This window comes from Callorhinchus milii, unplaced genomic scaffold (assembly GCF_018977255.1).
Source record: "Callorhinchus milii isolate IMCB2004 unplaced genomic scaffold, IMCB_Cmil_1.0 Scaffold343, whole genome shotgun sequence".
In the NCBI taxonomy this organism is placed as follows: Eukaryota; Metazoa; Chordata; class Chondrichthyes; order Chimaeriformes; family Callorhinchidae; genus Callorhinchus; species Callorhinchus milii.
In genome coordinates this window covers 15,752-38,645 of record NW_024705084.1, presented here as the reverse complement: position 1 = coordinate 38,645, position 22,894 = coordinate 15,752, and the positions used below count along the sequence as shown (strand labels likewise).

General features: G+C 54.6%; 2 protein-coding genes across 4 annotated transcripts; both read left to right on the top strand.

Moving 5' to 3' along the window:
• The first annotated feature begins 335 nt into the window (after positions 1-335).
• LOC103191030 (putative transcription factor Ovo-like 1) lies at positions 336-4,972 on the top strand. Of its 2 annotated transcripts, none has more exons than XM_007911966.2 (4): positions 336-685; positions 3,190-3,383; positions 4,076-4,208; positions 4,627-4,972. In XM_007911966.2, the coding sequence occupies exons 1-4, from the start codon at positions 586-588 to the stop codon at positions 4,917-4,919; spliced, it is 720 nt and encodes a 239-aa protein (XP_007910157.1). In that variant the 5' UTR covers positions 336-585; the 3' UTR covers positions 4,920-4,972. The 2 variants fall into 2 exon arrangements, with proteins under 2 accessions (XP_007910157.1, XP_007910156.1); XM_007911965.2 differs by having other exon boundaries at positions 4,022-4,208.
• Positions 4,973-9,215: 4,243 nt separating this feature from the next.
• Positions 9,216-22,773, top strand: LOC121852045 (sorting nexin-32-like). Of its 2 annotated transcripts, XM_042346155.1 has the most exons (14): positions 9,216-9,375; positions 9,849-9,919; positions 14,692-14,796; positions 15,549-15,659; positions 15,896-16,017; positions 16,455-16,578; positions 17,399-17,503; positions 18,169-18,274; positions 18,643-18,718; positions 19,145-19,184; positions 19,796-19,882; positions 20,639-20,798; positions 21,362-21,447; positions 22,654-22,773. In XM_042346155.1, the coding sequence occupies exons 2-14, from the start codon at positions 9,878-9,880 to the stop codon at positions 22,705-22,707; spliced, it is 1,218 nt and encodes a 405-aa protein (XP_042202089.1). In that variant the 5' UTR covers positions 9,216-9,375; positions 9,849-9,877; the 3' UTR covers positions 22,708-22,773. The 2 variants fall into 2 exon arrangements, with proteins under 2 accessions (XP_042202089.1, XP_042202090.1); XM_042346156.1 differs by lacking the exons at positions 9,216-9,375; positions 9,849-9,919 and adding an exon at positions 10,094-10,140.
• The last annotated feature ends 121 nt before the right edge of the window (positions 22,774-22,894 follow it).

Sequence of the window (22,894 nt, the reverse complement as noted above, 5' to 3'; positions counted from 1 at the left end):
ACTACCTCTGCCCTTTCCTGATGGGAAGATAATCAGATGAAATGATGGGTGGTGCCTGATAGATCTCTCTCTCTCTCTCTCTCCCTCTCTCGCTCTCTCTAACAGAACGCCCATCCCACCTTCAAACCGGTTACTCAGGTATAATAATCACAGTCCACCGTTATTTCTGAGCGTGTGAGTCAGCTCGAGATCTTTCTCTCTCTCGCTCGCTCTCAAAAAGAAGCCTAGCCTTAGATTTGATGTCCTGTCTTACCTCTTTCTCTGTTAAATATTACAGCGCGAGAGAGAGAGAGAGAGAGAGGGAGACACACACACGCACCGCACACAGGGAGACAGAGAGAGAGAGCGCGAGAGACAGAGAGAGAAAGAGTGGGTAAGGCATACGACTTCGTGTCTATACATGAAAGCGCTCGGTGTGAAACGTTCGAGCAAAGAGAGGCGACTCGCGAATCGAACGACTAGTTTCGGAGCCTTACAGGTGCTCTCTCTCTCTCTCTCTCTCTCTCTCTCTCGGTGAAAAAGTTTTGTTAACCTGTTGTAAGGTGAGAGAGTCGGGGACTTTCTCTCTCTCTCTCTCTCTCAACAATGCCGAGAGCTTTTCTGGTTAAAACTCGTTGCTGTAACTCCAAAATCCCGAACTGGAGTGAAGTCTCAGACGACAGGAGGGCTGACATTTATATTCCACGTAAGTTTCATTTCTATTAAGCGGAATAACCCCCGCGATTTCGACCCGTCGCTCGAGGCGCTCCCCGAGCGCTTCTCGAGATACACCGTGAAGTGGAGTGGCTGTGTATGTTTTGTGGGCGAAGCGCGGAAGTCAATTGCGCGCCGACAGCGTCCCACAAACAGTCGTGGCTTGAAGTGACCGAATTATTCTTTTTTTTAAAAGTATTTATTACCCCCGGAAATGCGATTGCCCCCAGTCGACGAACAACCGGGTTCCTGCTGACTGCTGAAGCAAAAACTTCCCAAGGGTTTTTGTCCCTTCACCCCACCCGCCGCTTTAAAGTAAATTAAATGCGTGTTTTTATTTGCTTCAGAGTCGTTTTAATCTCAGCTGAGTTAATGTTCAGTGGAGAGAGGTAGAGAATCAATGCTATTTCCTTATTGCGGGTGGAAAAGGGAGTTCTTTTTTGTCTCTCTCTCTCTCTCTCTCTCTCTCTTTCTCCCGGTGTCTTGGCCAACGTTCTCCCCGAGTAAAATTGGTTGCACACAACATGGCTGTTTGCGGGACCCTGTCGCGCGTCCGACTCACGATATAATCCTGTGATTTCACCCCCGAAACACACCAGTCAATCCACTTTTCTCGCCCCGCAAGCCAGAGGACCTGGGTTCGATTCCTGGGCAGGGCGAAACATGGAGGTTTCCTTACCCGACACACGCACACGCCTCTGTTTACCGAGCAGTAAGTAGGATCCCGGTTGTTAGCGATTGGCGGATGGCTTATCCGGGGGGGGGGGGTCATAAATCCTTTAAGAAAATAATAATTTAGTCGCTCAATCCGCGGCTGTTTGTGCGCGCGTGTGTGTGTGTGTGGGGGGAGGGAGGGAGGGAAGGAGGGAGACGCTGCTGTGCGCCATCGTCTGCCGTGTTTCGCCCACACAATGCACAGCCACTACACTTTACAGTATATTCCGTGAAGCGCTTTGAGACGTCTCGGTGACGTGATGAGGAGCAGTATTATTGTTGTTGTAATAATATGGTCAGATTTCGGGATCTAGCAATCCCTCTCTCTCTTTCTAGTGCTAAAAACGTTGTATTTTTTATTATTAATAATATTAACAATCCTCTGACAATGGTCAGGACTTTTGAGACGCTTTCTGCTGCGGAGGAGACGTTAAACCTCACTCACTCCCCGTCTGTGCCCCCGTTCAGGTGGACGTTAAACATCTCTCGCCGACGTTGTCGGGGAGGAAAAGAGGGTCTCTCTCTCCCTCTCTCTCTCTCTCTCTCTCTCCCAGGGTCTTGGCCAACAATCCCCCCGATAAAATCGCTCGCTCGCTTCGCGGCTGTTTCTGAGGACGTCGCAAATGGGTCCAGAGTGTCCGTTGGGGGGGTGGGGGGGGGGGGGTAACTGCTGCTCGTCAAACCGCCATTGAGAGAGAGAGAGAGTGAGAGAGATGTCTGGCCAAGCTTTCCCGCTGCGTGTCCAGCTAGGACCCCCCCCCCCCCCACCCCCCCTCCACCGTTAGTTAGTTAGTTAGTTAGTTGGGGCTTTGGCTGCGGGGTTAACGGGAGCTGAGGGGGTAGGATTCCTTGCCCCCAGTGACTGGTCGACCCTTCCAGGTCCTGGCGATGAGCCGGACTGAGTGAGCGCCCTGGAACAGCGCAAATTGACGTTGAACCTCACTCCCTGCTTGCGCCCGGTTCAGGCGGACGTTAAAAGGACATCGGAGTCCTGTAGCTCAGTGGTTAGAGCACTCGCTTTGTGAGTGAGAGACCTGAGTTCAATTCCAGGCAGAGGGCGAAACCTCGGGCGAGTTTCCTTACTCCACACAGAGCCTAATAATAATCCTCCAAAACCAAAAACAATAAGAAATTGGTCATTTTCAATCCACGACTGTTTGTGGGACATTGCTGTGTGCAATTGGCTGCCGCGTTCGCCCACAAATATACAGTCAATTCACTTTACAGTGTGTTCTGTGAAGCGCTTTGGGACGTCCTCCCGACGTGAAAAGCGCTATATCAAATGCAAAGATTATTATTATTATTATTATTAAAAGACCTACCCCTGGGCTGTCCGGTAAAGAGAAGGGCCGTATTTCCCTCTCTCTCTCTCTGTCCCTCGGCGTCCTGGCTGACCATCCCCCAGATGGGCGAAACACGGCAGCCAAACTGCGCCGGGCGACGTCCCCACAAACAGTCGCGAATCTCTTTGTTTTTCTTGAAGGGATTATCACCCCCCGGGAAAAGCCATCGTCCGCCAATCGACTAACAATCGGGTTCCTACGTACTGCTGGGTAAACAGAGGCGTGTGCGCGCGCGTGTGCGCGTGCGGCGTGTGCGCGTGTGCGCGTATTCCTGCGTGGAGTAAGGAAAGGTTTCGCCCTGCCCGCCCGGGAATCGAACCCGGGTCCTCTCAGCTGTGAGACGAGTGCGCTAATCGCTAAGCTACTGGACTCTAAATTGTTGTTGTTGTCTCCCCCCACCACCGCACACACACACGCACGCACACGCACACGCACGCAGATCCGCTGGAGATCATAAGATACAGGGAACCGGAATACTCGGATATTCCGTTGTGTTTGGCGAACGAGGACGGGACAGAGAAGGAATCTGCTTACGACACGGACTCGGGCACCTCGGTTCAAGACCTAGAGAACACGATACACGTGCGGTTACCGGGCAGCGCAGAGACGACGTTTGTTCGGTCTAAGATCAAGGTAGAAATCTATCGCCCGCATCCTGCCGCGCTGCCGCGTTTCGCCCGTAACATGCACAGCCTTTACGGTGCGTCCTGCGAAGCGCTCAGAGACGTCGCAACGACGCGAGAGGGCGCCGCGTCAAAGGCCAGGATTATCACCGTCAGCGCTTCGCAGAATCTATCGGAAAGCGGAGTGACTTTATTTTTATTTTTGGGGGGTGGGGGGGGGGGGGTGAACCGCGGCGGCCGGTTACACACGGCGACGTGACGGTATGATCGTGAAGCTCTTTTGAGTCGTCTTTTTCTGAGCGCTCTGGGACGCTACCCTGTAGCGAAGGATTGCTATGTAAACCAAGGTGTTGGTTGTTGTTGTCTCGAAGACGTGATGAGGCGCTATAGCGGACGCGAGGATTCTCCTTGTTATTTGTAATGGCCGCTTTTCTCTGTGTGTGTTTCTGTGTGCGTGTGTGTGTGTTTTTGTGTGTGTGTTTCTGTCTGTCTGTGTGTGCGTGTCTGTGTGTGCGTGTCTGTGTGTGCGTGTGTGTTTCTGTGTGGGTGTGTGTTTCTGTGTGTGGGTTTCTGTGTGTTTCTGTGTGCGTGCGTGTTTTCTGTATGTTTGTGTGTGTGTATGTGTGTGTGTGTGTTTGTGGAGTCCAGGTGACCACAGGGGAGTGTGCAGATGAGCTGCTCACTTGCGGTCTGTGTCAGAAGACCTTCCAATTCCAACGCATGTTGAACCGTCACATGAAGTGCCACAATGAGGTGAAGCGCCACCTGTGCAACTTCTGTGGGAAGGGATTCAACGACACCTTTGATCTCAAGAGACACGTGCGGACACACACAGGTAATGGCGGGCGAGAAGGAGGGATGGGGAGGGGGGAAATTGGCTTCACCGTGACCGGCCGGGTGTCTGACACGCACGGAAACCCGTCGCCGTGACCGGCCGGGTGTCTGACACGCACGGAAACCCGTCGCCGTGACCTGCCGGGTGTCTGACACGCACGGAAACCCGTCGCCGCCACCGGCCGGGTGTCTGACACGCACGGAAACCCGTCGCCGCGACCGGCCGGGTGTCTGACACGCACGGAAACCCGTCACCGTTGCTTAAGAGTCTCCAAACCCAACTGAGAATGTCCCACGTCCTCTCCCACAGTTCTGCTTACTTAATTCCGGAGAGTATTAGGCGCAGGTTGGCGAGAGCCAAGGCTTGTGGGGGAGCCCAGAGCGTTCGTTGGGGTAACTCTCTCTCTCTCTCCTGCCAGGAATCCGTCCGTACAAGTGTAACCTCTGTGACAAAGCATTCACTCAGCGCTGCTCATTGGAATCCCATCTCAAGAAGATCCATGGAGTGCAACAGCTGTACGCTTACAAGGAACGCAGAGCCAAGCTCTACGTGTGTGAGGAATGTGGCTTCACAGCCAAGAGCCACGAAGGTTATCTCCTCCACATGAAAGAAAGTCATCCAGATAGTCCGTCCCTGAAAAAAAACTCCAAAAAAGTCACCGTCGCTTTGAAGTCGACCATTAATTCCCTACTGGAGGGTAATGGGAGCTGATGGCTTTTCTCTTTCTCCCTCTTCTCCCCCTCCTCTCCGCCCTCCCACCTGTAGCTCAGTGGTCAGAGCGCTCGTCTTGCGAGCAAGCGAGAGGACCCGGGTTCGATTCCCGGGCGGAAATCTTTGGCAAGTTTCCTTATTCCACGCGAGGGCCTCTGTCTAGCTAGCCGCAAGTTTTCTTTTAGGAAATAACGTGATGGGACGCAGAACCCAGGTAGCTCGGGACATACACGTGCACGCGACCACCAGGATTTGGTCAGTCGATCCGCGACTGACTCTTGTGGGGACGCCGCTGGGCGCAATTGGCTGCCGCGTTTCGCCCACAAAAGACACAGTCGCTACGCTTTACAGCGTATTCTCAATGATAAGACGCTATGTCAAACGCGAGGATTATTATTGTTGGTACCCAGCAGTAAATAGGAACTCGGTTCGCATATCATATCATATCACCCCTCAACCTTCTCTTCTCCAGTGTGAACACGCCACAGTTTATCTAATTGCTCCTTGTAGTTCAATCCCTCCGTCCTCTCAATCATTTTGGTTACTCTCCTTTGTATCCATCTCAATCTCAATCACTGCGATATCCTTTTCTTGTTGCGGTGACCCAGAACTTTTGGGCTGAGGAAATAATCGCTATATATTTTGTACATCTCTTTTAACCATTTTTTTTTGGGTGAAGGGGAGGAAACGTATTTGTAAATTAAACGAGGAATTGTCTGCCTGTCCTGTGTTTTCCGATTTCCTGTCAACGTCTTGAATAAATCTTTTTTGTTTGGGACGTTTTTCGGGGGATCAGCCGGGTGTCCCACACACGCGGAAACCCATCACCGGTGCTCAAGAGTCTCCAAACCCAACTGAGATTTCCCTTGTATCTGACCTGCACGCGGAGCCTTGGCTGCCCTTCTCTCCGGAGAACGTTGGGCGTCAGAAAGGGCAGAGAGCGAGAGAAAGAAAGAGAGATGAACTGGTTTGGCATTCAGAGAGTTAAGAGAGAGGGGGGGGGGGAGGATGGTGTGAAGGTACAGTAGGTAAGCGATCCTCACCAACAGCTGAGCACAGCCTAACTGCTCTGACAGTGACTCACATCTTCACCCAAGCCAATACATTGAAGCCTGGAGCTTAATGGAAGGAGAGGTTGAACCAGTGAAACCAGTTACGATGGAACAATAATCACCCTTTCAAGCCTGTTATTCATTCGTGCTGTTATATAAGTGTGTGCGTAAAATCCTAGAATCCTACAGCGCAGAAGGAGGCCATTCGGCCCATTGGGCCAGTGCCAGCTCTTTGAACTAGTCCCCTTCCCCTCCACTCCATGGCCCTGCACATTTTTCCTTTTTAAGCAAGCAAGGGTACGCCCTGCCCCGGGAATCGAACCCCGTAAGCGACCACAATGCTGATTTTACCGAGGTTTTTTTTGGCCAGGACTCCGAGAGAGAGAGAGAGAGAGAGAGAGAGAGAGAGAGAAAGAAAAACTCTCCTCTCTTTTCCCGGGCAGAGCGAAACCGTAGTCGAGTTTGCTTCCTCCCCACGCCTCTATTTACCTATCAGTTAGTAGGAAACCAGTTGTTAGTTGATTGCCGGATCGCTTTTCTGGAGGTAATAATCCCTTATAAAAAACGGTCACTCAGTTCACGACTGTGGGACACTGCCGTGTGCAATTGGCCGCCGCGTTTTGCCCACAAAACACACAGTCAACCCACTTTACAGTGTATCCTGTGAAGCGCTTTGAGATGTCTCGACGACGTGATAAGGCGCTGTAGTGAATGCGAGGATTATTATTGTTATTTCCATTATTATTTAACTGGAAGGTCGGCCTGGATACGGAACGTTGTGGTTAAAGGGTTTATTTTCATCATTGCGTGTCTCGTATCAGATAAGGTTCCTCCCAAGTACATTATGCAAATATTATAGCGGTAAACAGCCTTGAGGGAAACACCAGAGATAGCACACAACGAGGTGGGAGGAATTTGATCTGTCACATTGCAGTAACCGACCTTATGACATTCCTAGAACAGAAAGCGAGTGATTGGGGGCAATAACTTTTAATTCTTTAGCAGTCGGCTGGATGTCTGACACATGCAGAAACCTGTCACTATTGTTTAAGAGTCTCCAAACCCAACTGAGAATGCCTTGCACGCCCCAAGGCGCTGGACAGTCGAGTTGAGTTGGAGGGTTTGGATAGGAGGGTGACCGAACGCACTGGTTATTGGTCGAAGAGGAAGGTCTTCAGACAGGCCTTGAAGGAGGCGAGAGAGGGGGTGAAGTGAAGGGACTGTGGGATGGAGTTCCATAGGGTGGTGGGGGGCGGCGGAGAGGCTGAAGGCTCGACCGCCAATGTGGGGACGTGGAGCCGGCCGGAGGTCCGCTGAGTTGACAGGTTGGTATGGAGTTAGCAGATCACAGCGGTAGGGAGGAGCGAGGCCGTGGAAAGCGAGGGCGAGGATTTTGACCCCGATCCTCTGGGGGATGGGCAGCCAGTGAAATCTGAAATCGAATGAGTATCTCTCTGAAACGTTTTCACATGATAAGGCCGAGATAATCAAACGTCAGGGGCTACTGGGAGAGAGAGAGAGAGAGAGAGAGAGGGTGCATTCCATTCCGGCCATGAGAGTTCCCACGTGCAGTCTGTGTGCACGGAAGTCTTAGTCCTGTTTGGAGACGCTTAAGCATCTAATTCTCTCTCTTTCTCATCTAATTTTCTCTCGCTTTTCTCTCTCGGCTGGTTTCTCGCTCGCTCGCTCTCGTTTCTCTCTGTCTCGGCTTGTTTCCCTCTCTCTATCTCTCTCTCTTTGTCTCATCAACAACACGGTATATATAATTTATATAGCTCCCTTATATATCATTTATGTCGGAAGGACGTCCCTAAGGACCTTGTCTTGTTTCTCTCTCGTCTCGTCTCGTTTCTCTATCTGCCTCATCTTCTCTCTCTCTCTCTCTCTCTCGTCTGCGCGTGTGTATATCTGTTGTTTCTCCCTATTGTCTTACTTCTCTCTCTCCTTTTGGCCTCTCATACGTGTGTGGGTTTGCGCTTTGAGACATATCAAACAGGTGATAAGGCGCTACACAAGCGTAATTTGTTGTTGTATTCAATGCAAGGATAATAATAATTATTATTATTATCTCTTGTCCCCCTCTCTCTCTCTTTCACGTCTTTGTGTCCCTCTTTTGTCCCCGGTGCCTTCGCCGCTTCCTCCCTCTCCTCCTTCAAGGCCGGTCTCAAGACATCTCTCTTCGACCGTACCTTCAGCTCCCCTCTCGACTCTCTACCCCCTCCTCGCTCCCTCTCTTTCCTCCCCTCACCCTGACCATTTCCCCCCTCCTTGCTCCCTCCCTTCCCTCCCCTCACCCTGACCATCTCCCCCTCCTCGCTCCCTCCCTCCCCTCCCCTCACCCTGACCATCTCCCCCCTCCTCGCTCCCTCCCTCCCCTCCCCTCCCCCTGACCATCTCCCCCCTCCTCGCTCCCTCTCTTTCCTCCCCTCACCCTGACCATCTCCCCCCTCCTCGCTGCCTCCCTTCCCTCCCCTCACCCTGACCATCTCCCCCTCCTCCCTCCCTCCCCTCACCCTGACCATTTCCCCCCTCCTCGCTCCCTCCCTCCCCTCCCGTCACCCTGACCATCTCCCCCCTCCTCGCTCCCTCCCTTCCCTCCCCTCACCCTGACCATCTCCCCCCTCCTCGCTCCCTCCTTCCCTCCCGTCACCCTGACCATCTCCCCCCTTCCTCGCTCCCTCTCTTTCCTCCCCTCACCCTGACCATTTCCCCCCCCCCCCCAATGCTGGGGTCCCGACCCAACTGTCCAACGCCTCGTGAAAGGCGCTCTATAAATGCAATCTTGTTGCTGTTGTTGTTCCACCCACAAAACACAGTCACTACACTTTACGGTGTATACCCAGTGAAGCGCTTTGAGACGTCTTGACAACATGACGATACATACATGTATGTGCGTTCCTCCTTCACACCTGGTCCGGTGTGATGTCACGCGAACCCCTCCCCGCCCTCGAGGATTCAAATTTCCCGCCAGCGAGGGGGTGGGGGGGCGGGGCATGTGTGGCTGCGCGGGGTCTGACGGGAGTGAGGGCAGGGAGAGAGGGAGGGAAGCCACGCGCGAGAGGCGGGGGCGGGGCTGACGGGAGTGAGGGCAGGGAGGGAGGCCGCGCGCGGGAGGGGGGGCTGACGGGAGTGAGGGCAGGGAGGGGGGGCTGACGGGAGTGAGGGCGAGCCAAGCTGCGCGGGAATCGTCAACGGTCGTCGTCGGTGGCGGCGGCGCGCGGCGGACGCGCGAGCGGCTTCTGGCCTCCTCTCGCCCTTTCCCCGCCGCCACAGCAACCGCGTCCGTGCACGCGAGTTTAAAATCGTTCCTTCTCCGTCGTCGACCGGTTAAAAAAAAAAATAACGGCGGGAAGCGCCAAAAAAAAAAACCAAAACAAAGTCGCCGGGGACTCACCTGAGGAAACGTAAAGGATCAAACGTCGCGTCGCGTCCCCTTTCGCTCTCGGTCCCGTTTCGCTCTTTCTCCCCTCGACGGAGCGGCCCAACTGTCAACCGTTACCCGTCAACCGCCGGCGGCCCTCGCGCGAGCTCGAGCGGTCCCTTTAAGACTCCGTGCCGCCGGCCTGACTGACAGCTCGCTCGTCCAATCAGTCGAGGCCGCTGCTTTGTCAGGCGCCCACCCCCCTCCCCCCGGAGTGGGCGGGCGAACGGGCGGGCGGGCGCCAAGGAGGTGGCAGCGGGGGAGCAAGAGGCGACCCAGCGGAGAGCGATGGCAACTTGACCCTCCCGGAGGACTAGTCGGGAGTCCTCCCGTTGCTCAGGGCTTCCCCCTTAAAGGAGACATTGTGCACAGGGAAGGCGGTTGGTATCGCATTGGTGTGTGTGTGTTGTGTGTTTGTTTTTTTGCAAAGCTCCTTTTCTTTTTTTTTTTGCAAAGATCTTTATTCCTCCAGCAGCAGAAAGCAAATGGAAGGAAGCCAAGATTTGTTCGAGGCAGAAGACACGAAGGTAAATAGGATAAGATGCAAACCTCCCTCCCTCCCCCCCCCCCCAAAAAAAAATGTGGCTGTGTGCAGATGTATAGATAAATGTCCCTTCTTTTTTTGGGGGGGGGGGGAGGGGGGGAGAAAAGGGGAATTTGGTACACAACAAGATCAGCTGATTTGTGTTGCAAGTGCTGCTCCGTGGAAGGAAAGCTGGTTGAGAAATGTTCACTTGAGTTTTTATTTGTAAGGGGCTGCACTTTTCTCCGTGGGCAAGCGAATGCCGGCAAGGAAAACGGAACACCTCGCCCGCGCCCCCGCGTTCGAATCCCTCCGCTCGCCCGGCGCCTTTCCGACCCGCCTCGCTCCACCCCGATCCGCCCGCCGGCTCCCCCCTCCTCCTCGCGTCCTCCGCCCCCGCTACCGGAGGTCGCGCTTTCAGCCGCTACGCCCCAAAACACTCGAGAACACTCTCACTCTCTCTCTCTCTCTCAGTCCCTCCACCTTGCCCCCCCCCCCTTTTTTCAAGTCCCGCCTGAAAACCTTCCTCTTCGACCGTGCTTACAGTCGCCCACCCCCCCCCCCGGCTCGGAGCCCGGCTCTGCCACTGTAAAGCGCTCTTGAGAAGTTACCCTGCGTGGCGGGTGCTATATAAGTGCCAGCTGTTGTCGTGGTTAAGACTGCCACTTCTCTTTATTATTTTGTACGTTTAAAATAATAAAAGGATTCGATAGGGTAGATACAGAGAAACTATTCCCTGCGGTGCCCGGGGGGGTGGTGGGGGTGGATCTTAAAATTAGAGCTAAGCCGTTTAAGGAGTGAAAAAAAAATCAGGCACCACTTTTTCACCCAAAGGGGAGCGGAAGTGTGGAATTCTCCCCCTCCACCCCAGACGCCTGCGGGTTATGGATCCATTCACGTTGGCCAGACTGAGTCTGCGGTGGATAGACGTTCGTTAGGTCAGGATCCCACCACAACCTACGTCGGGAGGATGTCCCACGGGTGTCAAGGGATATGGGGCAAGGGTGGGTTATTGGACTTGAGGTACAGATTATCCATGATTTTATAGAATGATGGAACAGGCTCGAGGGGCTGAATGGCCTAATCCTGTTCCTATGTTCTCTCTCTCTCTCTCTCTCACTCTCTCTCTCCCCCTTTTCATTGTGATTCATTGAAAAAAAAACAAAATTCTGTTTCAAGAGAGTATTGCTGAATTTATTGCATTTGCCTTTAAAAAGCATCATTGTTGGGTGGATGGGTGGGTGAGGGGCGTGAAGGACAGGGAGACGTGAAAGTAGGACTGGAGGCAGTTGACGTGGGAATTGGTCTGACCCAGGAAATTGGACGTAACAGCATTGTGCAGGTCGGGCCTTCAGCCTCTCTGTCCCCACTTTCTGGAGCTCCATCCCAGAGCTTCACTCCCTCCCTTGCCTCCTTCAAGGTCCAACTCCTCTTCGACCACGCCTTCGGTCACCCTCCGACCCCCACGCACCCTGCCCTCCACCCCTCCTGATTGTTGTGATTGAGCCTCCACCTGTGCCTTTATCCCCCACCACCCCCCCCCCCTCCCCCTATTCCCTCACGTCTGCATCAAATTTCCTCTTGAATGCATTATTGCTGTCTGCTTCAACCACACACATTGTACAGCAACAAGATTACATTTGTGTAGCGCCTTTTACGTTGAGAGGACGTCCCGAGGCGCTGGTTAATTCCACATTATCACCACCCTGTGGTATTGGAAAATTTCGAAACAAAATTGTCTTTTTTTTTTGACAATTATCTTAAATCTGTGTCCTCTGGTTACCGACTCACCTGCCAGAGGAAACAGGTTCTTTCTCCCTATCTAGTGAATCAAAACCTCTCGTCATTTTGAACTCCTCAATTAAATGTCCACTCAACCTTCTCTCCTCTGAGAAGAACAATCCCTCCTTCTCCAGTTTGCCCACAGTCATTGGCTCTTATACTTGCTTTGAACTCAAGCAAAGTCGTTACGACAGTTTCTGTTGTCAATGCACAGTCACTACACTTGACAGCAAACGCGCGTGAAGCGCTTTTTTTGGAGAGAACTAGAATTTCTGTATCGAATGAGAGGATTGGAATATATTTGATTAGCACAACGTGCAAAAAAAACAGGTGGTTCTTTCCAAGGAAATGCCTGGTTCAGGTGCTTGCCTAAGGGAGAGAGAGAGAGAGAGAACCTAGGAACAGGATGAGGCCATTCAGCTCATCAAGCCTGTTCCACCATTCTATAAGCTCGTAGATAATTTTAAATCAATCGGAAAACTGACCCAAAACGCAGATACTACACTTTCCAGTAAATCCTGTGAAGTGCTTTGAGCAGCATAGAAATTTACGGCTGTAATGGCCCATATTCATTCACTCTGTCGTGGAGTCCGGTAGCATTGTGGTTCGAGCGCTCACCTCACCAGCAAGCGAGAGGTTCGATTCTCGGGTGAGTCAGAGTAAAACCTTTGGCAAGTTTCCTTACTCCAGCACGTCTCTGTTTACTTGTCAGTCCATTGGCAGATTGCTTTCTGGGGTTAATAATCCCTCCGCCCAAAAGACGGAATTGGTCACTCAATCCACGATGTTCGTGGGACACTGCTGTGCTCGATTGGTTGCTGCGTTTCACCCACCGAGCACACAGTCGCTACGCTTTACAGTTTATTCCGTGAAGCGCTTTGAGACGCCTCAACAGCGCGATAAGGGGCAGAATCAAATGCAAGGAGTGTTATTAACATTATACGGATTCTGCCTTGACCGCAGGGCGTTCCAAATCCTAACCGTTCTGTGCGTGACGGAAAAAATTTCTCCCAACCTCCCCGTTTGTTAACTGTTTGTCTTAAATTGATGTCCTCGTGTTACTAACTGGTTGATTGGGGGGTGGGGGGGTGGAGGGGGAAGGAATGGAGGGCCATGTGATGACCAAGGCGCAGTCGAAGAGGAGGGTCTTGGAAGGAGGCGAGGCGGAGGGGCTCTGGGATGGCGTTCCAGAGGGTGGGGGCAGAGAGACCGAAGTAGAGAATCTCTCACATTGTCCTTGCCTCCGTCTAAATGATTATTTTGACCCGCTTGTCAGAATTCAGGTCAACCCTTTATGCAATGGTAAGTTTTGACAATAGCGCCTCAGTTTAACTCTTGCCGACGTTCCTAAACGCTGGAGCCTCGGATCCCAGCGGAAAGGGAGCGGTGGTTCGTCAGCGACTGGAGTCCGGGGGGAGACAGCAACGACGCGTTGCGCTGGCGCCGTTCGCGGCGGGAGGACTTCCCGAGGCGCTGGACTGCCAGGGATTTGGACCTGAGCTGCTGGTTGGGATCAGGAGGGGGGTGGAGGATGGGGGTAGGAAGGTGACCGAAGGCGCGGTCGAAGAGGAGGGTCTTGAAGGAGTCGAGCGAGTGGGGTGGGGGGTTGGCGAGGAGGGGAGAGGAGAGAATACATAAAATTCTCATAGAATTCCCGTGTCTCCTCCGGCTGTGTGCTATTTTGTCCCGCGCAACTTAGCGCATTAACGGTACGGGACGACGGCTAACTCGGTGAAGGCAGTGTGCCGCGTTTTAGCTTTGGTCCGTACAGTTTACCGCCCTGTACAGCGTGTCCTGCGAAGCGCTTCGAGACGTCTCGAAGAAACAAGTTTTTTTGGACCCGAGTTGGGGTCAGGAGGGGTGGAGGGTAGGGTGGGAGGGTGGCTGAAGGCACGGTCGGAGAGGGAGGGCTTGAGCTTGGATTCGAAGGAGGTGAGGCGTAGGGATTGCGGGATAGAGTTCCAGGGTGTGCGGGGGGTAGAGAGGCTGAATGCCCAACAGGCAATGGTGGGGCGGGAAGTATGGGGCACCTGAAGCAGCCGGTGTCCGCCGAGCAGAGGGAGCAGACGGGTTGATATGGGGTTAGGAGGTCGGAGAGGGGAGCAAGACCTTGATAAGGCTCTGTATCAAACGCAATGATTATTATTATCGTGACCTTTAATTAAAGCCGGCTCCTGTCTCCGCTAAAGATGGCAGTAAAAGTCTTGCCCTTAAGATGTAGTCTGTGTAACTGGATGTCAGCTAATCGCTGTCATCAGACCCTTTTCCCCCCCCCCACCCACCCACCCACCCACCCGACTTGGCAGCACAAAACCCGCCTTTGTTCTCTTATTTATTAGCGATCGACAACGCTGTGTATTTGGCAGAGCAGCTATCTGGGTTAGCCTTCTGTTCCGTGGACCATTTATCCTCCTCTTTCTAACCCCTTCTTCTCTAACCCCAAGCTAAGGCTCATTGCAGCAGTAAACCTGGAAGTCAGGAACAGGAGGAGGCCATTCAGCCCCTCGAGCCCGTTCCACCATCTTACTAGATCATGGCTGACCTGTAGCTCAACACCAATTACCTGCCCTTGCCCCACATCCCTTGGTACCCTGACCTAACAAGCATCGGGTCCACCTCAGTCTTGAGGATGCGAATGGATTCAGCCATAATCCACAGCCTTTTGGGGGGAGGGAGAGAGTTTCAGAGTTCCACTAACCCTTCGGGTGAAAAAAACTGCCTCCCGACTTCACTCCGAAATGGCCTGGCTCTAACTTTAAGATGATGCCTCCCTTGTTCTGGATTCCACACCCCCCGCCATCCACCAGAGCGTGTAGTTTCTCTGCAGCTATAGGCTCTCTGGGTGAGGGGCAAGTTGTTGGGGGGGTTTGTGTGTGTGTGAGAGAGAGAGAGAGAGAGAGACTCAGATCTTGGGGGGGGGGACATCTCTCTGGACGCAAGTTATTTTTAATCATCCGCTTCCCTCTTTCTTTCTTTTTCTCTGCCTTCCTGTAGTCCAGAACCATGTCGGTGGATCTCCAGACAGACTCCTCACTGCAGGTGGAGATATCAGACGCGGTGAGCGAGAGAGACAAGGTCAAGTTCACGGTTCACACCAAGGTGCGTGAGACACAAGACCAGGCTTCTAACTTGTAGCGCAGGAGATCAGCAGGGGTGGAGGCCGGGGAGGGTCGGGGTAGGGGGGGTGAGCCAAAGGGCGGTCGAAGTGGAGGGTCTTGAAGGAGACAAGGGGAAACAACAACAAGATTCCATTTATTGAGCGCCTTTCACGTCGGGAGGACGTCCCAAGGCGCTGTACAGTTGGGTCAGGACCCGAGCATTGGGGGGAAATGGTCAGGGTGAGGGGAGGGAAGGGAGGGAGCGAGGAGGGGGTAGAGAGTCGAGAGGGGAGCTGAAGGTACGGTCAAAGAGAAAGGTCTTGAGACCGGCCTTGAAGGAGGAAAGGGAGGAGGCAATGAAGGCACTGGGGATGGAGTTCCAGAGCCTCGGGGCTGAGAGGCTGAAGGCCACCGATGGTAGGGCGGTTGGGGCGGGGGATGTGGAGCAGAGCGGAGCCAGAGGAACGGAGGGTACGGGCAGGTAGGTAGGGGGATAGTAGGTCGGAGAGGTAGGAGGGAGCGAGGCCGTGAATGGCCTTGTAGGTGAGGACGAGGATCTTGAATTCGGAAAGGGGAGTAATAATAACAATAATCCCTTTAAATTGGCTGCCCACAAAATACACAGTCACTTGACTCCGCCGTGTATCCCGAGAAGCGCTTTGAGACGTCTCGAAGACGCCATGAGGCGCCGCATCACGTCCGAGGATTATTATTTTTATTATTATTATTATTATTATTATTAATAACCTACAGACGAACCTGGCTTACTTCAAGCAAGCCGAGTTCTCGGTGGTCAGACAGCACGAGGAGTTCATCTGGCTCCACGACGCCTACGTGGAGAACGAAGAGTACGCCGGCGTTATCGTGAGTATCCTCTCTTTCCCCCCCCACCCCCCACCCCACCCCGTTTGATAAGGGGTCACGTGAAGCTCCTTCCCCCCCCCCCCCACCCCACCTTTTAAAACCCGCATAAAGATCTTTCTTTGCGACCCCACTTTTTTTTTGTGTGGAACTCGTTGGGAGTTGGGGAGGGGAGGGGGGGGGGGGGAGTTGGGGTCAATATCGCGCCTGATTCCGGCCTATCTCTGCCCCCCACCCAGATCCCGCCTGCACCCCCTAAGCCGGACTTCGATGCCTCCCGGGAAAAGCTGCAGAAGCTGGGAGAGGGCGACGGCTCCATGACGAGAGAGGAGTTCGCCAAGATGAAACAGGAGCTGGAGGCGTGAGTGTCTGGAGATCGTAGAGGGGGGTGGGGGGTGGGGGTGGGGGGTGTGGGTGGGGGTCGAGCTTGACTTCAATGCAGAGGGCATGACATGATGAGAGATACTTTTTTCTTCTCCCTTTCATGTTTTACCCCCTCCCTACCTCCCCCCGACACACCCACCCCATGGGTGTATCTTTCTTTTTCCCCCTTCTCTCTCGTGTGTCTCTCTCCCCCTCTCTCTCATGCCCCTTCTCCTCTCTTCCCTCTCCCTTTCCCCCTCTTCTCCCTCCCTCTTCCCCCCCCCATGCCCCTTCTCCCTTCCCCCCTCCCCTTCACCCACCCCATGTGCCTGTCTCTGTTTTTCTCCCTTCACTCTCTGCCTCTGTGTCTTCCTCTCTCTCTCTCCCATCCCCACCCCCTCTCTCTCCCCCCCCCACCCTCTCTCCCCTCTGCAGTGAGTACCTGGCTATCTTTAAGAAGACGGTAGCGATGCACGAGGTGTTTCTCCAGAGGTTGGCTGCACACCCAGTGCTGAGGAAAGACCACAACTTCTACGTCTTCCTGGAGTACGACCAAGACGTAAGCTCCAAACCCCCATTTCCCCCCCCCCCTCTCCTTCTCCCCGTCTAACTGCTCGTGGCTGCGTTATCGACCTTTCCTCTCCCTCCCCTCCCCAGCCCACCCCACCATCGGCAGTCGGGCCTTCAGCCTCTCTACCCCCCCCCCACCCTCTAGAACTCCATTCCACAGTCCCTCCGCCTCGCCCCCTCCCTCGCCTCCTTCAAGCCACATCTCAAGACCCTCCGCTCCTTCGGTCACACTCCCTGCCCTCCACCCCTCCTGACAGCAACCCCCAGCTCGGTTCAAATCCATGACGTGCCGTGTAAATGTCGTCTGTTGTTACTTGCACTGAGCGGTTGCGTCCAGCAGAGGAGGTGTGTGACCCACTGTGTAACAGCAGTACATCAAGCACTGACTTGCCGTAAATCAAGACACCCGAGTGTGTGGTGCAGATGGAAATAGTTAGTGGGTTAGGATTTACAGCTGTGTGACCGACTGACTGTCGTTTACAACCACATGAATTCACGCCCGAACCTCACACGTTTTATTGCTTAAGCAAAAAAAAGCTCTGAACAGGAACCAAGTGCCCATCATTGCAGCGTAGTGGTTAGAGAGCGTTGGCTTCGTAAGCAAACGAGAGGACCTGGATTAAATCCCTGGGCAGGGCGAAACCTAAGGCAAATTTTCCTTACTCCACAAACGCACACACACACCCAGAGGGGGGCCGGATGTGGCCCGCGGGCCTCCAGTTGGACCACCCCAAGTTGCGCCGCCGCCCAAAACCCTCGCCAGGCTCCTCGACACCCGTGACCCACGCCTCCCGTCTTTGTGGCTGCAGCTCAGCATCCGAGGGAAGAACAAGAAGGAAATCCTGGGCGGGTTCCTCAAGAACATCGTGAAGTCTGCGGACGAGGCTCTGATTGCCGGCATCTCTGGGGTCAAGGTGAGAGAAGCCACTCGGCAATGCTCAGCACAGGAAGTCACTCGGGTCACCCCCACCTGGCCAGTCGGTCACGCTGCGCACCAGAGCGCTTGACAGTGATGGAGCTTGATGCCAAGCCGGTGGTGGGGGGGGCGAGGGGGAGGGGGTGGGAGGAAATCGTAAAGGTCTTGATTCGTGATCTAAAGGAGGGATCGAGGGAGACAGTTTCAGGGCCTCGGTGTGCTGAATGTGCGGCCGCCGATGGTGGAGCGGAGGGCACTGGGGACGAGCAGGAGGCTGGAGACGGCTGGGGAGTAAGCAGGTCGGGAGAGGAAGGAGGGGGCGGGAGGAGTGATGCCAGGGATTGAGAGGATCTTGAAATGGATCCCTTGGGCGCCAGGGAGCCAGTGGAGCCTGACGAGGGCTGGGGTGATGGTGGTGGGGATGGGGGGGGGGATTGAGTTTAGGGTGCGATGTGGAGCCTGGCGAGGGCTGGGGTGATGGTGGTGGGGGGTGAGGGGGGGGATGGAGTTTAGGGTGCGATGTGGAGCCTGGCGAGGGCTGGGGTGATGGTGGTGGGGGGTGAGGGGGGGGGAGGGCTGGGGTGATGGTGGTGGGGGTGGGGGACGGAGTTTAGTGAGTGAGTTTGCAGGTGGTGTACATTATACGAGTCTCCTCTCTTGCAGGAAGTGGATGAATTCTTTGAGCATGAGAGGACGTTCCTTGTGGAATACCACAACCGGGTGCGAGACGCCACCCTAAAGACCGACAGGATGACGAGAGCTCACAAAAGTACGTTTAAACAGCGTTGGGGGGGGTGGGGGGGGGTGATGGGTGGGTGGGGGGTGATGGGTGGGTGGGGGGTGCGGGTGGGGAGGAACCTTAGTCCTGTAGCTCTCAGCGGTCAGAGGACCCGGGTTCCATTCCCAGGCGGGTCGGGGCGAAACCTTAGGCGACTTGCCTGTGGGGACGTGGCCGGGCGCAATTGGCCGCCACTCGCCACCGCACTTCACGGTGCGTCCCGTGACGCGCTTTGACACGTCTGACCCACGCGATGAGGCGCCGGGTCAAAGGCAAGGGTCGTTATTTTGACCGTTATTCTCTCTCCCCGCCTCCCCCTCTCTCCCTCTCTCTCTCTCTCTCTCTCTCTCTGCCCGCAGATGTTGCCGAGGATTACATACCCATCTCCTCCGCTCTCAGTAGCCTGGGCACGCTGGAGGCCAGTCCTCTCAACAAGTAGGTTGCCTTTCCGGCCACCATTTTAGACCTTGACCCAACGCACAAGGCAACCTAACCTGTTCCCTCCGCTCAGCGGGCTCAGGCTTGTTCCACCTTCCCCCCCCATCCCCACCCCACTCCCCTCCACGCCTGGCCCCTCCAACCTTCAGCCTCTCCGCCCCCATCCTCTGGAACCCCATCCCACAGTCCCTCCGTCCTGCCCCCCCCCCCCCTCCCCCTCCCTCTACTCCTTCAAGCCCTGTCTCGCCTTCGCTCGCCCTCCTCCCGCCCTCCGCAAAAAAAAAAAAAACGCTAGGAATAATTCGGTCACCCAATCCGCGGCCGTCTGTGGCGCGCGGCCGTGCGCAACACACAGTCGCTACGCTTTGCGGTATATTCCGCGAAGCGCTTCGAGACGTCTCAACCCTTTTGTTTTCCTTCTAGAAACTTCCTCAAGCTTGCGGAGCTGTTCGAGAAACTCCGGGTCAGTGGACTGAGAGTGGGGGGGTTAACTTTGCTCTGCAGACCGGATGGGGTGGGGTGGGGGGGTCGGTGTGGGGTGGAGAGGGCGGTGTGGGGTGTGGAGGGGGGAGTTTAACCCTTCGTATACTGGGGGCGGAGAGAGAGAGATGAGACATGAAGCCTCACTCGCTCCCCGTCCGCGCCCTGTTTGGGGCAGACGTTCGCCCCCTCGCAAGCACGAGAACCCGGGATCGGGGCGTAAACCTTGAGTATCCATTGGTGACTTCTCGGTGGGGGGGAGGGAGGAGGGGAGGGGGAAATCCCTTGGATTTTCGAGGGGGAAAACTGGGGTAGGAGGGGGGAAATTGTTCTCTCTCTCTCTCTGTGACATACGCGTTCTCGCTCTCTCCGTGTGATGTCCTCATTCTCTCTCTCTGTGTGACGTTCTCGTTCGTGCTCTCTCTCTCTCTCTCTCTCTGACTTTCTCGGTCGCGCTCTCTCTGTGACGTTCTCGCTCGGGCTCTCTCTCTCTGTGACGTTCTCGCTCGCGCGCTCTCTCTCTGACGTTCTCGCTCGCGCTCTCCCTCTCTCTGTGACATCCTCATCCTCTCCCTCTCTCTCTCTCTCTCTTAGAAGCTGGAAGGGCGAGTAGCCTCAGACGAAGACTTGAAACTCTCCGACTTGTTGCGTTACTACATGAGAGATTCGCAGGCAGCAAAGGTAGGGCTTGTTCTCGAGTCTCCCTCCTCTCTCTCTCTCTCTCTCTCTCGCTTCTCTCTCTCTCTCCTCTATCCCTCCCCATCCTCTCTCTCTCTCTCTCTCTCTCGCTTCTCTCTCTCTCTCTCCTCTATCCCTCCCCATCCTCTCTCTCTCTCTCTCTCTCGCTTCTCTCTCTCTCTCTCTCCTCTATCCCTCCCCATCCTCTCTCTCTCTCTCTCTCTCTCTCTCGCTTCTCTCTCTCTCTCTATCCCTCCCCATTCTCTCTCTCCTCTATCCCTCCCCATCCTCTCTCTCTCTCTCCTCTATCCCTCCCCATCCTCTCTCTCTCTCCTCTATCCTTCCCCATCCTCTCTCTCTCTCTCGCTTCTCTCTCCCTCTCTCTCTCTCCTCTATCCCTCCCCATCCTCTCTCTCTCTCTCTCCTCTATCCTTCCCCATCCTCTCTCTCTCTCTCTCGCTTCTCTCTCCCTCTCTCTCTCCTCTATCCTTCCCCATCCTCTCTCTCTCTCTCGCTTCTCTCTCCCTCTCTCTCTCTCCTCTATCCCTCCCCATCTTCTCTCTCTCCAGTTTCCGGACAGCAGAGGTCTCTGCTGGAGAAATGTTGTCGCTGTGTGTGTGTGTGTGTGTGTGTGTGTGTGTGTGTGTGTGACAGAGAGAGAGCGAGAGGCTGAGCGCACCCAGTGAGTCAATGTCTTGATATGTAACCTTCCCCCCACCCCCCGCCCCCGCCCGCCCCCCACCACCCCCTCTCCCCCAGGACCTCCTGTACCGACGGGCACGTGCGCTGTCTGACTACGAGAACGCCAACAAGGCTTTGGACAAGGCCAGGATGAAGAGTAAGGACGTCAAGCAGTCGGAGGCCAATCAGCAACTCACCTGCCAAAAGTTTGAACGTTTGTCAGAGTCGGCCAAACAAGGTGAGGGGCAGCGGGGAGGGGGCGGGGGGGGGACTGACACCCACGGGAACCCGTCACCGTGACCGGTCGGGCGTCTGACACACACACACACACACACGCGCACGGAAACCCGTCACCGTGACCGGCCGGGTGTCTGACACACCCACGGGAACCCGTCACCGTGACCGGCCGGGTGTCTGACACACCCACGGGAACCTGTCACCGTGACCGGCCGGGCATCTGACACACGCACACGCGCACGGGAACCCGTCACCGTGACCGGCCGGGCGTCTGACACACGCACACGCGCACGGAAACCCGTCACCGTGACCGGCCGGGTGTCTGACACACACGCACACACACACATGGAAACCCGTCACCGTGACCGACCGGGTGTCTGACACACACACACGGAAATCTGTCACCGTGACCGGCCTCCGTAATCTTCTTGTCACTGCTGCCGAAAGTAAAATGTTGCTCTTGTTTTTTTATTCTCCCTCTCCTTCCCCCCTCTTCCCTCTCTTTTTCCCCCCCTCTCCCCCTCTCTCTCTCTCCCCCCCCCCCACCCCCCCCACCCGGGTCAGAACTGACGGACTTCAAAACCCGGAGAGTGTCGGCCTTCCGGAAGAATATGATCGAGATGACGGAGCTGGAACTGAAACACGCCAAGGTACGGTCCCCTTAGCAGGCGCTCGCGACGTCTCAAAGCGCTTCACGCCACATCCGGTCAAGTGTAGTGACTGTGTGGTGTGTTTTGTGGGCATTGACGTCCCACAAAGGGCCGCGGATTGAGCGAGCGCGTCGTTATTTTTTTGGGGGGTGGGGGGGTGGGGGGAGAGGGTTTATTACCCCCGGAAAGTGATTCCCCCAATCGACTTACAAGCGGGTTCCGACTGACTGTGTGTGGGTGGGTGTGTGGGTGAGTGTGAGGGTATGTGAGAGTGAGTGTGTATGAGTGTGAGAGTGAGTGTGAGAGTGAGTGAGTGTGAGAGTGAGTGAGTGTGAGAGTGAGTGAGTGTGAGAGTATGTGAGAGTGTGTAAGAGTGAATGTGTGTGAGTGAGAGTATGTGAGAGTGAGTGAGTGTGAGAGTATGTGAGTGAGTGAGAGTATGAGAGTGAGTGTGTGTGAGTGAGAGTATGTGAGTGAGTGTGAGAGTATGTGAGAGTGAGTGAGTGTGAGAGTGAGTGAGTGTGAAAGTATGTGAGAGAGTGTGTAAGAGTGAATGTGTGTGAGTGAGAGTATGTGAGAGTGAGTGAGTGTGAGAGTATGTGAGTGAGTGAATGAGAGTATGAGAGTGAGTGTGTGTGAGTGAGAGTTTGTGAGTGAGTGTGAGAGTATGTGAGAGTACGTGAGAGTGAGTGTGTGAGAGTGAGTGAGTGTGAGAGTGAGTGAGTGTGAAAGTATGTGAGAGAGTGTGTAAGAGTGAATGTGTGTGAGTGAGAGTATGTGAGAGTGAGTGAGTGTGAGAGTATGTGAGTGAGTGAGAGTATGAGTGAGTGTGTGTGAGTGAGAGTATGTGAGAGTATGTGAGAGTATGTGAGAGTACGTGAGAGTGAGTGTGTGAGAGTATGTGAGTGAGTGTGAGAGTATGTGAGAGTACGTGAGAGTGAGTGTGTGAGAGTATGTGAGTGAGTGAGTGTGTGTGAGAGTATGTGAGAGTGAGTGTGTGTGAGTATGTGAGTGAGTGTGAGAGTACCTGAGAGTGAGTGTGTGAGAGTGAGTGTGAGAGTATGTGAGTGTGTGCGCGGGTGTGTACCTCTGTGGATGTGTGCGCGCGCACTCTAACCGCGAAGTGAAGTGACTGTGCGTTTGGTGGGCGAAACCTTACGATGTGTCTGTCCCCTCTCTCCCTCCCTCCCTCTCTCTCTCCCTCAGGCCAGTTTGCTGTTGCTACGAAATTGCCTCACCTCCCTGAAAGGGGATCAGTAACTTCCTTCCGTACTTATTTTTTTTATTACTACTACTATTATTATTATTATTATTAATAATTCTCTCCGGTCCCGATGGGAAGGGAGGTGGGGTGGGGTGGGGTGGGCTTGGGTGGGGCTGCGGTGTACCCTTCTCCCCTCAGCCATCTTGACGTTGAGTTACGTCGAGCGCCCGCGCGCACTCGAAT